This window comes from Gopherus evgoodei, chromosome 9 (genome assembly GCF_007399415.2).
Source record: "Gopherus evgoodei ecotype Sinaloan lineage chromosome 9, rGopEvg1_v1.p, whole genome shotgun sequence".
Lineage (NCBI taxonomy): Eukaryota > Metazoa > Chordata > Testudines > Testudinidae > Gopherus > Gopherus evgoodei.
The window spans coordinates 7,271,419-7,286,095 of NC_044330.1; the positions used below are offsets into that span (position 1 = coordinate 7,271,419).

A 14,677-nucleotide genomic window follows, 5' to 3' on the forward strand; every position below is an offset into this window, starting at 1 on the left:
ATGCTTCAACTTTAGATGAGGGTGATCAGAGGCTGAATCGTAGAATATAATGCTTTTATCAGCCCCAGTCTTAGGGGCAACAATTACTAGCTGGTTTCGGCAGTGTTCAGCAATCAGACAGGAGAGAGAGAGAGGGAGAGTAGAGTTTACCATGTCGGTTGCTAAATAGAATAATCAGTCAAAAGAATCTATATCTGGAAATGTGAAGACCTGTCCAAAGGGGCAAAATACTTGCGAACGTTGCATGTTGTCATTTTCTTGTACATTTTCCTTGCTGTCTCCTTATTGATGGCTCTGTGCTAACTCACAGAACTCATACCTCTTCAATAACTGCTCTGCCAAAAATGACCTGGCAGAAAGTCTAGTGATTGTAAAACTAGAATTTCTTCTTGAAATGTAACTTTTGGATGCAATTACTTACCCTTAATCCTATACTGATTTCCCGATGCAATTTCAGGAAACCTTGAAGTGGGTGTTCATATCGCAGATGTGAGTTACTTTGTTCTGGAAGGAACAGCGCTGGATCAAGTGGCCAGTGGAAGGGCAACTAGTGTGTATCTAGTGCAAAAGGTAAGAATAGCTATCTCCTCCTTCTGAGACCTATCTCCCTTTTACCTTAAATTCACTATAAAGGATCATTATCAGAAGCAATGAAACAGACTTATGAGAAGTAATTCTTCCGCTTTACTCCGCGCTGATTAGGCCTCAACTGGAGTATTGGGTCCAGTTCTGGGCGCCACATTTCGGGAAGGATGTGGATAAATTGGAGAAAGTCCAGAGAAGAGCAACAAAAAGGATTCAAGGTCTAGAAAACATGACCTAGGAGGGAAGATTGAAAAAATTGGGTTTGTTTAGTCTGGAGAAGAGAAGACTGAGAGGGGGCATGATAACAGTTTTCAAGCACATAAAAGGTTTTTACAAGGAGGAGGAAGAAAATTGTTGTTCTTAACCTCTGAGGACAGGACAAGAAGCAATGGGCTTAAATTGCAGCAAGGGTGGTTTAGGTTGGACATTAGGAAAAAATTCCTGACTCTCGGAGTGGTTAAGAACTGGAATAAATTGCCTAGGGAGGTTGTGGAATCTCCATCACTACAGATTTTGCAGAGCAGGTTGGACAAACACCTACCAGGGATGGTCTAGATAATACTTAATCCTGCCATGAGTGCAGGGCACTAGACTAGATGCCCTCTTGAGGTCCCTTCCAGTCATATGATTTTATGAAACTCAAACCATTATTATAGTAAACCTACAAGAAACAAGCAAATCCAACACATGGATAACTAAGTTGTACAAAATCTCAGTACATCCAAAGACAGCGTTGCATAAAACAGGAATACACGATTTCATCGTGCAGTAAAATGTAATTGAAATTCAACAGGCATCAGTCAAAGCAGCGTAAGAACCAAATGCTACATTTCTGAAGTCAAACGTAGTAATGCATATTTGCTGATTTTAAATTATTTGATAGGGTAAGTTTAGGAAGCTTCCAGGCCAAATCTGTATCCTGTTGTTCCTGATTTTCACAGTTAAATGTGCAAAAGTGCTTTCAGGCTACATCAACTATTACAGGCTCTTCTTGCGTTGAAGGAAGCCAAATAACCTTCTTTCTGCAAACCTACTTTGTAATCTTGAAGAAGCAGCAACAGAAAGTGGAATATGAAGGGACAGCACAAAGTTCATAAGAGCAGATCCTGTTCTTCCCTCCTGATCAGTTGGGCTACATCCTATTTATAGAACAGATGCTTTCCACCGTTGTTCTACAGATGTACCCAGAGGAAGGGGCATCTCTGGTTAACATTCTTCTGCTTAGTGTGCGTGGTCTGCAATGACCTTTCTCCCATCCTCTCCTTACCAGATTTGCTTATAATTCATAAGATGGCACCTTCACATCTCTGTGGGAGCTTGAAAGAGCATTGGAAACTAAAGATTTCTCCCATCTGTTACCATGAATTCATGCCTAATCTGCTGCAATGGGAAATTTGCTCTTGTTCCACTTGTGTTATGTCTGGCTGAGAATGGCTAGAGGCTGGGCCACAGTCTTTGACAGAAGTAGCCTGTGCCTGCAAATTCCTTAGCATCGTTACCAGTGCTCTGACCTTTCACTGTTGTTTGGACACAGTCTAGAAATATTTTTGAAGGTTTTAAAACTTTCCTGTGTCAGTAACACTTGCTTCTCCCTCACAAAATTGCTTCTGTAGTTTCCCACTCTCGTGTGATGAGGCTGATGATCCTAGAACATTGTAACACAGCGTACCCATTAGAGGTGTGTGGGTATTGACCTGTGTTTATAAAATGCCACATCCCTGTAATGGTCCTCAGTTCTGCTTTGTCCACTAGCCAGAGGGGATTCAGAACTATTTCTCTGATGCTAATTGTGCAGTTATGTTGGTTTCGGTTTCTAGTTGTTTATTCTTAGTAGTTGATTTATAATTTATTTCCATGACTTTTTAGTTTTAGTTGATTAGTGATAGGACCAAATTGTGGAGGATCCAAAGAAATCCGTGGACTTTTGAAGTGCTTTTGGGCACGGGGATGCCACTTGAAATAGCAATTGAAACACTGCCTCTGTGGGTTCATGCACAAGGGTTTCAAATGGATAAACTGTTTTAGAGTAGTTCTCTCATCGCAGGACACAGGGCACGTAGGTGCTACAGTGTGGAACTGAAGACACAGTTTGTCCAGAGTACACTTATCAGTAAGCGAGCATCCTATATAAAAAGCTGAAAACAGAAATATTTTGATTTGGGAATGGTGCCTCCTGGAAGTTGTAGTTCGGGTGCCTCATGCTCCCATTCTCTTCTATGGGCTTGGACTAAATCTCCCATAAAGCACCATGGTCTACTATGATCTGCAACCTCCGCCTTCCAAGACAGTGAGAGTTGCTAGCCATGGTGTGTCATAGGAGATAGAGTCCTGCAGGAAGTCTCTCTGATAGAGGAGAATAGGGATATGAGGCAATCAAACTAGAACACCCACGAGGCACTGTGGCAGCATTTACAAATCAAGATATTTTGCTTTTCAGGCTTAATTGTTTTTGTTTAAAAAAGAAATTCCATGGAAAAGATACTTTTTACGGAAAAAATTCATTTATTTGAAAATCCAATTTCCTGCTGAAGAACCATTTTGACATAAAGTTTTCAATGAGCTTTAGATTTCATTCTTTTTGTTTAACTGGGATTTCCACTTACATAATGCCTTTTCATGCCCTGAATCTTTATATAGTCTCCAGCAGCCTTGGTTTGTTAACTCCAGGAGTGACATTTTATCCATTCTTTTGCCCTGGATGGATAACTATGTCCAGTGGTCTGTGATGGGATGTTAGATGGGGTGGAATCTGAGTTACTACAGAGAATTCTTTCCTGGGTGCTGGCTGGTGAGTCTTGCCCACGTGCTCAGGGTTTAACTGATTGCCATATTTGGGGTCGAGAAGGAATTTTCCTCCAGGGCAGATTGACAGAGGCCCTGGAGGTTTTTCGCCTTCCTCTACAGCATGGGGCAGGGGGCACTTGTTGGAGGATTCTCTGCAGCTTGAGATCTTCAAACCACAATTTGAGGACTTCAATAATTCAGACATAGGTTAGGGGTTTGTTACAGGAGTGGGTGGGTAAGATTCTGTGGCCTGCATTGTGCAGGAGGTCAGACTAGATGATCATAATGATCCCTTCTCACTTTAAAGTCTGTGAGTCTATGATACATTTTTAAGAGTGAAAACCAAACTAGATATTGGAAATATGGAAGATTTTTCCCATTGTCTCTAACTTGGTTAAAAATCGATTAAATGTTGGATCTGAAAATCCTGATTTTTAATGTGATGGTTATTAATTCTAACAAAATAGCTAAAAATAAGTGTGGGTCTGGACAGGAGAGGGTAATAAGAGCTGGTTTAAAAAAACAAGATGGCAAGGTCACGCTCATAGAAAATAGACTTTCCTTTGATGGAACTGTTCCATAAATGCAGCTGTGATGCTGCCATGACTTAGAATAATGCAAATTCTCCCCAAAAGGAAATTAAATAAATCTACGTATTTAATTCCCCTGAACCATCCGTCCAGAAGACAAATTATTGTGTAATGGCTAACTGTTTGTTTAATAAAAGCCAGAGGTTTAGAAGTAAGAGTGAATCAAGTTTTAAAAAGTAAGAAAGCATAAACAGTTTTCTCTCTTTTGGCACATATTATGGTGGTGTTATTTTAGGTGTGAAGCAACTCAAGTGAAAGGTCAGCCATAAATCCCTACAATATTTTACTGGTCCTGTTTTATAATAGAGATCAAAGATTGGAACTGGAAGCTTGTCTACATGTTGAGTCCAAGGACTTCAAGACATTCCCTTTTGACACCAGCAGGTTGTCAGGGTGTTGATATTTTGTTAATGTCAAGCTGGGTAACAAAGAGTTGATCGAAATCTGAATTCATGGAAGTGTTGATACAAAAAAGAAAACTCTGAAGCAGAAATCTTGGCTCATAAACAAATTGCCTATTTCCTTTGAGTGTCTTTGAGTGTCTTTCAGTGTGTGAGTGATAGGCTAACCGAGCCCACCCCATTGTTAAATCTGTGTTCCCCTCTTCGCATCGGGGGAGAGCAGCCGATGAGAGCTCAGACTGGTAATGTAATACCACCTCAGCAGATAGACCAAGGGGTCACTCATGGAAGTCAGCAGATTGATTGTAATCAACCTGAACCAATTGAGAGCAGTCAGCCAGGGGAGGGCAACAGAGGAATTAGATCTTTTGTGGGGAATAAAATTGTCCATGTAACTTTGTGAAAATTCCAGGAGGTTATACTTAAACAGCATTTGTTCTTTTTACTCTTTATCTTGTTGATTGATTGATTTCCCCTGCTGATCCCTGAAAAACCTCTATGGCAATTCCCATTGATGATAGGGCTGTCCTGGCTCACCTGCTGCTGAACTTGGCTAGTGAGCCAGTCACAGCTCCAGCAGATGTTTCTGCCTTTTAAAGCCAATGGGGAGTTTTCCAGTGCAGTGTGTATGCCCCCTCCAGCTACCCCAGCTCTCCAGGAATCAGTACTAGGTCTGAAAACGAGCCGTTGGATTCTGGAGGCAGTTTATTAACCCAAGAGGCAAACCCCAGTGTTCTCAGACGCAGGGTCGAAGAGTCACATGGTACTACTATCTGAACCTGCCAGTCAGAGGGACCAGCTGTTGAACAGTGGGTCAGGACATGTTAAGTTTTATAGCCACAGAAAGACACTACACAGAAGAACTTCCATCTTCAGTGCCCGTTTCTCCTAGTCTGGTGTCACAGTGACAGGTCCTAGTGAATGCTCTCTGCCAGCGACCCACTAGGACTGCAGTGAAGGGAATCCATATCTCTATGCTCTGGATCTCCACGTGTTTCAAGCTTCTAGAGCCTCAGCAGACCATGGATCTGATTCCTCCCTTGGGTTTTCTGGTATGTTTCCTGGGCCCTGACTCTGTCAACTCCCCCTCCTCAGAAATGGAAGTCCTCAGCCAACCTGCCCATAGCCCCCAAGAGCAGCACTCTCTCCCCCATCGCCTAGTTATTTAAACAGTTCCTCTCCCAGAGCTCCACCCCAAAGGTATGATGCTCCTGATTGCAGTTTAACTCTCTCAGGGGCATGCAGCAGTTGTGAAGCAGTTAACACACCTGGCACAGAGTCTGACACATTAGTGCTCTTTTATACTTACTTATATAATGCACAGGCGAGTGCAGATCATACAAAACAATGAGCATTACACACAGGTCTCTTTCTGTCTCACCCTTCCCTTAGGGTTCATTGCTGTCCAGGAAGGCAGGCAGGCAGTGTCCTCCTGCCTCACACAGGCTGTTACATGCTGCGTGGTCTCTCCCTCATGAAGCCCCTTCCCCAGCTTCACTGACCTTGCTCACTCCTGTCTCATGCTTCATCTTCCTGTCCTCTCTTGTCATGTGACTTGCTATTTAAACTCTTCCTAGCCACCTTTGTTCTACCTTTTGAGTAAGTTTCCACTGATCTCACCTTCCCCCGCCCTTCAGAGGGGTCAGCTAGACTGAATTTCTAAGGTTTGAGCTGCTTTTTTAGCAGAACATTTGGGTGATTAAGGTACTGTCATTAACCTTAAATATTTCCCTTTGTATCTGTCTGGTGTGTACCTGCCACGGGACCTGCCAGCAATAGTGGATCTGCACACATATTCATGATACAGCAGTTTTTCAGAATACAACTTCACATTATCAACCAGAATTCATAAGTTGTTCAGACAGACCCCCCTAGTTCCTCACTCAGCTCTCATCCACATCCCCTCCGATGTCAGTAGGGCACACAGAGCTTGTCATACAGATTTGTAACTGACTCCGAAAGCACCATGGGGAACAGATAAAACATGGCAAAAGGAAACAACTTTCTCTCAAGAGTTTGCTTGCCGGGCCCTTTTTAATTCAGCTCCATACTTTGGAGATGGGCAGGAAGAAGGTTTATCTGAGGGGAGAGAGGGAACGGTAAACTCTCTGCCTATAACTTGATTTCAACCCAGAAACCCAATAGGTATAACTTGATTTCAAATGCAAACCCACAGTAGAGAGTGTTGTATTCATCAGCCTCTAACTCTGACTGAAGTAAATGCACTTTTCATTGTTTTACACAGTGGGATTCTACTGCACATTAGAAAGACTTTCCTGGGGGCTGTTAGCTCCCTCCCCACTCCTCATTTGGCAAACTGTTCTTTCTAGTTTTACCACTCGGTCTCTGCAACTGTATTTCTCAGAGTAATCTAAAGTGAAAGCCCATCAATCCCTGTTCCTGTGATCGTGGTGGTCACTTTATTTCAGTGATGTGCCACACTCCAGTTACAGTAAAAACAGAGCCTGAGGAGTTGGGCCCCATGGTAGCCAGCCCGTAGTTATTTGCCTAGGAAGCCAGTTCACGTTTAAGGTAGAATTCTTTCCCTACATTTCAACCAGCTGAATGTCTACATTCCATAGTAATCCATGTACTGGCTGGCATATACTGCTATCTCTTGGCAGATGGTCACCTTGCACGTTCTAAGGGTAAGGCATGTGAAGAGATGAGGCCTCTGTTGATTATTCGAGACACCGCTATGCATCACTGATACTTTGCAAATCTTTCACAGATCTTTAAATATGTACATCTGAAAAGCAGAGTGCTCCTCCTACCCAAAGTCCTATTGCAAAAGCCTTTTCTAGTGAAAAAGGGAGCTAGGGGACAACCCCTAATAACTCCTTTCTTCTGAAAACCTGACGGAACTGTTGCTTCTTTTATGTATAAATACTGCCCTCATATGTCTTAAGAAATCCGATGCTTAGTTTGTCTTACAGTCTTTGACTGTATCGTTTTAGTGGTCAGGCCATGAGACGAAATGTGCAAGCATGACCCAAACTTTGTATACCACAACTGTGAATTTATTCTCTATGTAAAATATGTAGGAGAATCCAGATATTAAACAGATGCAGACAACTGACCAGGACTATGGAGGTGTGGCCTGAACACGGAACTCAGGACTTAATTCAGCAGAGCACTTAAGCACAAGAGAAGTCCCACTGACTTCAGTGGGACAACTCACTTAAATACCTTGCTGAATCAAGGCCTAAAACAGGACCATGAATTGAAACAACCTTTGCATGATGACTTCTCTGGCTTCATTCAAATCAGTTTGTCTCCAACTCCTTTTCCCTGCCTGTGAAATGGGAGTAATATTTCTCTACTCGATATAGTAGGTTTGTAACAATTAATTGCTTGAAGATGAGTGTTTAGTACGATAATTGTAATCTGAGCTAAAGCTTTGTTTTACATCATCAGAAACTCTTCTGTGCCATTATAGCCTCTTGAGTCAGTTATTAATCATGCTCAAGTACACTTAAGAGAACTTTTTAAAACAAGAGCATCCTCTTATATCATCTGAGCTATATTTTATGCCGAGGGTCACCACAGATTTCATGCAAAGCATACTGGATCCTGTATTTCTCTAGCAGAATATAATTGCTTCAGTAGGAGATCAGGGAAGGGGAAAGCTGTCATACACAAACTTATTCAAAACAAGTTTTGTTGATGTCAACAAAGAGGCCTGCTTGGGTTCAGTGCTTTCAGATTACCCCATCGCAGAGTGTGGGTCCCTATGGATTTTTGGATGTGATCTCCGTAGTCTCAGTTATCACAAGATGACAGTTTTCTAGAGCAGAGGCACCTGCAACTGCGTTCTTTATTCTGGATTATGCATTTAGGAATTTTATTGAACTACTACCACTTGTTCTGTATGATCTGTACATGTCAGTAAGGATTTTACTTAAAACAATCACATGAGATTTTAGTAAAGTGGGAATTTCCAACATCCCATAACCTTTCTCTACATAATGCCTGTGTTCTCTTTTCTGCTGTGTGTTGACAGAGCTCATTCTAAATTTATAACCTTGTGTTGTTGGCCTTTCCAGGCAGCATGGCAGACCTCACGTAGCATATCTGTAAATTATGAACTTACTAGTATTGTTAACGTGCTTTTCACAACTGGAATAACACAGTTGACAGCCTTTGTGTTGCGGGAAACAGCTTATCATAATCTCTGCCCTGCTGACCTTCCAGTTGAACTAGCACTGCTGATTCATGTTGAAAGTGGCTCCTGAATTGTCAAGAGACCATACATTTAATCTTTTGGCATTAATACGCAGTGCAATTAGAGTGCGTTTATGAGCAATGGTCTAGTGCCAAACTACAAATGCGATTAAATATTCTAAGAACTTTCTTTGAAAGCTAAAGGTAGGTATCAAATGTGTGTACTTTGAAAAAAAAATAGTACTCTAATTTTTATTTCTTGTGCGTTTTGAGAGCCCAGTTATTCATCAGAGTTCCCGATACAGCAGAACTATCTCTAAAACATGGGTGTCAGGATTCGGAACAGTGCATGTTAATGTGACTTTGCCCTGGTCTACACTGAGGAGAGTGCGGGGGGGGGGGGGGTTGATCTAAGTTTTATGCAACTTCAGCTATGTGAATAACGTAGCTGAAGTTGACATACATAGATCGACTTACCATGGTGTCTTCACCGCGGTGAGTCGACTGCTGCCACTTCCCTGTCGGCGCTGGAGTACAGGAGTCGACGGGAGAGTACCCAGGAGTTGATTTATCGTGTCTAGACTAGACGTGATAAATCGATCCCCGCTGGATCGATTGCTGCCCGCCGATCTGGTGGGTAGTGAAGACATACCCTTCGATAGTACTATTTCTATGTTTACTATGGTGGTGGAATTTAACAGTAGAAATAAAACTTAAACTCAATATCTAAAATATTGATATTGCGAACTCTTCTGAGCAGGAAATTTGTGTTCCTCCTTGTCTGTAAAGTACCAGGCTCATTACTGACCCTATATAAACAATAAGAATATGCACATTTTGATTAGTGTATTTACTGTTTTTCAAAAGGGTCAATAATGAGAGAGGAAATATGAAAATGAAACTTCAGATCATAAGATTTGACTCACTAAGTGGCTGCTAAATATGATCTTTTCCACAGGTGTCACCTGGAAAATAACCAGAGAGACAACTCCTCGCTGGCGTAAATCAGCGCAACACCACTGAAATTGCTGGAATTATGTTGATTTATCCCAGCAGGACAACTGGGCCCCAAACCTTTACTCTTAGCTATAGTCTGTTTAGGAATAACTGATTTGATAGGCATCAGGGATCAGCTTCATAAATATAGATTGGACACGGGCTACTGTTTCACAGATGAAATCCCAGCTAATGACTTCTGTCTGGTTCTGATATACACTGGTATTGCGGTGAACTGGAAATGAGTAAAATAAAAATAATCACTGTTCCCTGTCTTGGCTTCTCAATCCCCTTACTGCATGTAGGCTAGTCATAAGACAAATCTTTTTCTTTGGTTATCTAGGCAATATCTCCACTGCCTTTTGACCGTGGCTACTGAAGTGCTGTACAAAGTTCAGTAATGCCTTGTGTGACACAGGGAAGTATTATACCTATTTTGCAGAGGGCAAATTAGGGCAAGTTAAATTACTTACCTAATGTCAGTCTGCATGTGACAGAGCAGCGAACAAAATCAAGCAAGACTCCTGTGCCACTGACCACTGGAAAACTCCTGCCTGTCCCAGTTACAGTTTGCTGAGCTTCCCCCATCCCTCCCAGTGTTAAAGTGGCCACAAGAAGGCTGCAGAAGGCATAGAGGTTGTAACTTTGAGAGCTGAAGAGATGCTCCATTTAAGTGACTCTGTTTAGACCTTTTCCTTGCTTTTTGTTGGGGACCTGTGCCTTGGGGGAGTCAGGACGCAAGAAATGAATGTCCTTACCCGTGCTGTCTTGTTTTTTCAGGTGATTCCTATGCTTCCCAGGCTGCTTTGCGAGGAGTTGTGCAGTCTCAATCCTATGAAAGACAGACTGACATTTTCTGTAATGTGGAAAATGACTCCAGAAGGCAAGGTAACCCTGTGCACCGTCTCCTTCATTCTTCCCGGGCACTCTTCGTAGGCAAGGTCATCCACAGCACTGGGCCACAGTGAGGTAAAGAGATAGGGTACTAACATGAGTAATCCAGGAACATGTCTGCTCAAAATAAAGGCTTCAGGAGTCTCCCTAATCCCGTGAACACTGTGTCCTGTGGATAGGATTCTGTGGAACAACTGACTGGAACAGCCTCGTGATGAGAGGGATGGAAACAATCAATGTTATTGACTGTGACTGGGAGAGAGAATGAATGTTAGGAACAGAGGATTTCTGCAGCACCATATTAGGCCACTTGTCTCTTCAGGATCTTGTCTCCAGAAATAGTTACATTTTTCTGAAGCACCAGATATTGATTCAGCGCCTCCAGCCCCCTCTGACATTTCGCCAGTTATGCAGTGCTGTGACTGAGGAAAATACTCCTTCCTGACCCCTGTGGTAGGCAGCTTATGCCCTTTATCATGAGTTTGGATTATTACTTGCAGAACTAGAAAGTATATTAATGGGCATACCATGATGTAGCCCTTTTAAAAAAAACCTGGTTGTACTCTTTGGGGCTGTGCAATGTGTAAACGAACATCCCCTTTATTTCTCGTGATTTCGGGCATGCAGGTGCAGCATGTTGGCATTGAAGGCATCAAGTGATATTCCACTTGTCTTCGTGTTCGACCCGTGGTGGTGAGGGGAGCAGTCAGCTCTTCCTGGGGCATCATTTCTTTCTCTCTTTTCATCTCCCATCCCTCTGGGCAGAGTAACAGTCTGCTTCTTGGTTGCTTTTATGGTGGCAGGTCCCTCTCAGAGCAGTGACTACGTGTCCCCTCCCTAAAAGGCTTTGGGAAACAGGAAGAGTGCTTTTGTATTTCAAGCCTGCTGCTCTCCCATAAGCATGTTGCTTTTATGTATTGTGTCCTTGCCAAAGTTGTTGGGGTGTCTGTGTTTTGGGGTGATGTGATCCTGAGATGACCTTTCCAGTGTTAGTTTGGCTTCATTGTAAATGTCCCCGTTGCTCCAGAGGGGCTCAGAATCTCATTGTACGTATTAGCAATGAGGCTGCACTGCAAAGTTCAGCTGCAGCTCTGCAGCCAACGTCTTCAGTGTTGTAATTTAGCTCCAGTGCTAGGCCCATCTCTAGCGTTATGAAGGGTTTAGACTCTTGTTTGGGAAATCTTGAGCTTTCTGTATCCTAAATTCTAGTTGCTCAAGGCACCCTCTAATACCAGAAACTCATTTGGCCCTGTATTTACCACCGAGAGCTCTTTGCGCAGTGAAGAGGAGCTGCTAACTCTTACCTCTTAGATACTGACGCTTGGTTTTAGAACAAAACTTAGATCTACCACATTTCAGGCAGTGAAAGTTTTTGGAGGAGTCACTGTGGGTATGTCTACATCTACAATTTTGCAGCGCTGGTTGTTACAGCTGTATTAGTACAGCTGTATAGGGCCAGCGCTGCAGAGTGGCCACACTTACAGCAACCAGCGCTGCAAGTGATGTTAGATGTGGCCACACTGCAGCGCTCTTGGGCGGCTTCAAGGGGGGTTTGGGGAATGCGAGAGCAAACCGGGGAAGGAGACCAGCTTCCCTGCAGTTTGCTCTCGCGTTCCCCGAACCCCCCTGCAAACCGCAGGGAAGGAGACCTGCTTGCTCGGGGGTTCGGGGAACGCGAGAGCAAACCGCAGGGAAGGAGACCTGCTTGCACTGGGGTTCGGGGAATGCGAGAGCAAACCGGGGAAGGAGACCAGCTTCCCCGCGGTTTGCTCTCGCGTTCCCCGAACCCACCTGCAAACCGCAGGGAAGGAGACCTGCTTGCACTGGGGTTCGGGGAACGCGAGAGCAAACCGGGGAAGGAGACCTGCTTGATTACCAGAGAGGCTTCCTTAGGTATGCTGGGATACCTGCTTATTCCACGGAGGTCAAGAAAAGCGCTGGTAAGTGTCTACACTTGATTACCAGCGCTGGATCACCAGCGCTGGATCCTCTACACCCGAGACAAAACGGGAGTACGGCCAGCGCTGCAAACAGGGAGTTGCAGCGCTGGTGATGCCCTGCAGATGTGTACACCTCCTAAGTTGCAGCGCTGTAACCCCCTCACCAGCGCTGCAACTTTGTGATGTAGACAAGCCCTGTGTCTTTCCTCCTGTCTGCTCGGGAATGCTGATCTCTGAAGTCAGACTGCATTCCAGTAGGGCAAGGTCTCTGACATCAGATTCTACGCTTTCCTTTCGGAAGGCTGATTGCCTGCAGCCAACTCAACAAACAGATTTCTCCAGGGAAGCCTTTCAAGTCTGAATGGAAGTTTGGATCACTGAGTTTGAATAAGAATTGAAGGCAAGTTAATGAACCTCACTCCTTCTAAGAGGAGACGGCAACCACAGCCCTTTTTCCAGCTTGGCTTTTCTCCAATAACTTATCCTTGAGAGTCAGGGCAAAGCACCTCTGGTGCTACTACACTGTGGTGCTTGTGTAGGCAGGAGAAATTGGATCATTTTCTCTTTTCAGGGTTAGTAAGAAGTGAAGTCTGTCAACAGGCCGTTCTGCTTGCTGAATGTGGCCTTTGAACTTCGATTTCTCTGTCAGTGGCATGCAGAGCTGTAAGGAATGATGATGTAACATGGAGAGGGGCTAGGAACACAGGGACCTTATGAGCAAGATTTAGCTACTGCTTCTGTTACAAAACAGTATTTTGACGTTGAGTTTATAAAGCACTGCCTGACAGAACCACTATAGGGTAAGGGCTTGTCAGTAATCCCTTACAATACAAACAAACCTCCAGTTAATATGTCTGCCAGTAAAATGCCTACAGATTCCCTACATGAGAGTGACTGAATTTTTTTAATAAGTAAAACAGTGGCAGTCCTTTAACCCTTTCCGAAGACCGGTGCTATCTTGTGGGGCTTTTGAAATCACTCATTACATTATAATCAACTGTTTTAGCACTACACAGGAGCGTAACAGGCCATGCTGTCTGGCCTACAACTTGTGCAGCCCTGTGAATGTCAGCAGGAAGTTCCGGAGTGCCGCCTGCGAAGTGCCTTTTCAAGGATCTGTGTATTAACTGATCCTTTATTGTCACCTTGATGCAGTACGTTTCAAGAACTGAGCCGCGCTGTGTCAGTGTGGGCAGAACGAGGCGTACTGCTGCGGAGATGCAGCCCCCGTTCGAAATTCCACTGCTGTGCACTGCACATAAACTAGCATGTAAAGTTCTGTCCAGTTTCCTTTTTTGTGGTGCTTGAAACACAGTGCTGCTAATGAGGACAGTAAACTGCTGTGGTCTGAGACACCTGATGTAATTAGTGCTTCTTCCTGGCTCTCAACCACTACCATCTGCTCTAGATTTGTTAAAAAGTGTCGACAACAGGCGTCCATATGCATTCATGTGGGCAAGATGTATCCAAAATCTATTTTGATGTCTTCACAAAATATGTTTAATGTATATGTGAAAACCCAGTAAACCTCAGTTAGAAGCAGTGTCTTAGTACACCTCTATCCTGCTGTAACGTGGTCGTGGGGAGCCAAAAATCCCTACCACGTTATAGGTGAAACACCGTTATATCAAGGTAGCGGTGGCAGGGCTTCAGCGGAGATTTAAAGGGCCTGGGGCTCCCTGCAGCAGCCGGAGCCCCGGGCCCTTTAAATTACCGGTGAGCCCCACTGCTGCAGCCCCGGGGTAGCAGCAGCAGGGCTGCAGCGGGATTTAAAGAGCTCCGGGCTCTGGCCGCTGCGGGGAGCCTGGGCACATTAAATCAGCGGCCGAGCTCCGCTGCCAAAAGCCCAGGGTAGTGGCGGCAGGGCTCTGGCGGTGATTTAAAGGGCCTGGGTCTCCCTGCAGCAGCCGGAACCCCAGACCCTTTAAAGTGCTACCGGAGCCCTGCTGCTACCGTGCCATATGCAAACTCGTATTATATCGGGTCACATTACAGCGGGGTAGAGGTGTAGTGCTAGTAGAGGGAGTATTAAAGTGCTCTTTATGCCAGTTGAAAAGAACCAAATGTCACAAGAATCAAAACTGCATACTCCATAACACTGCAGCAGCCGCCTCAGCTGCCTTCCAGGGGTCAGGGATGGTGAATGGTGTCCAGAAGATAAAATAGCAGGGGAAGTCAACACCAGCTGTTATTGGCAGTGCCTGTTCTTACGCCTTGCCATGAACACAGCCAGCCTGTGTTCAGACACAGGCTGGTTGATCTCCTGTGGCTGTATTGTACTGTAGCCGATATTTAAGAGAAATTAACAGAACTCTGCAAGATT

General features: G+C 44.2%; 1 protein-coding gene across 3 annotated transcripts in view; it reads left to right on the forward strand.

Annotated features, from left to right (window-relative positions):
• The window catches only part of DIS3L2 (DIS3 like 3'-5' exoribonuclease 2), a 288,983-nt gene that overhangs the window by 169,354 nt on the left and 104,952 nt on the right, over positions 1-14,677 (forward strand). For all 3 annotated transcript variants that reach the window (XM_030576508.1, XM_030576510.1, XM_030576511.1), the window contains 2 exons: positions 458-570; positions 10,301-10,408. In XM_030576508.1, coding sequence (XP_030432368.1) covers positions 458-570; positions 10,301-10,408 — 221 coding nt within the window. The remainder of the gene's footprint in view (positions 1-457; positions 571-10,300; positions 10,409-14,677) is intronic.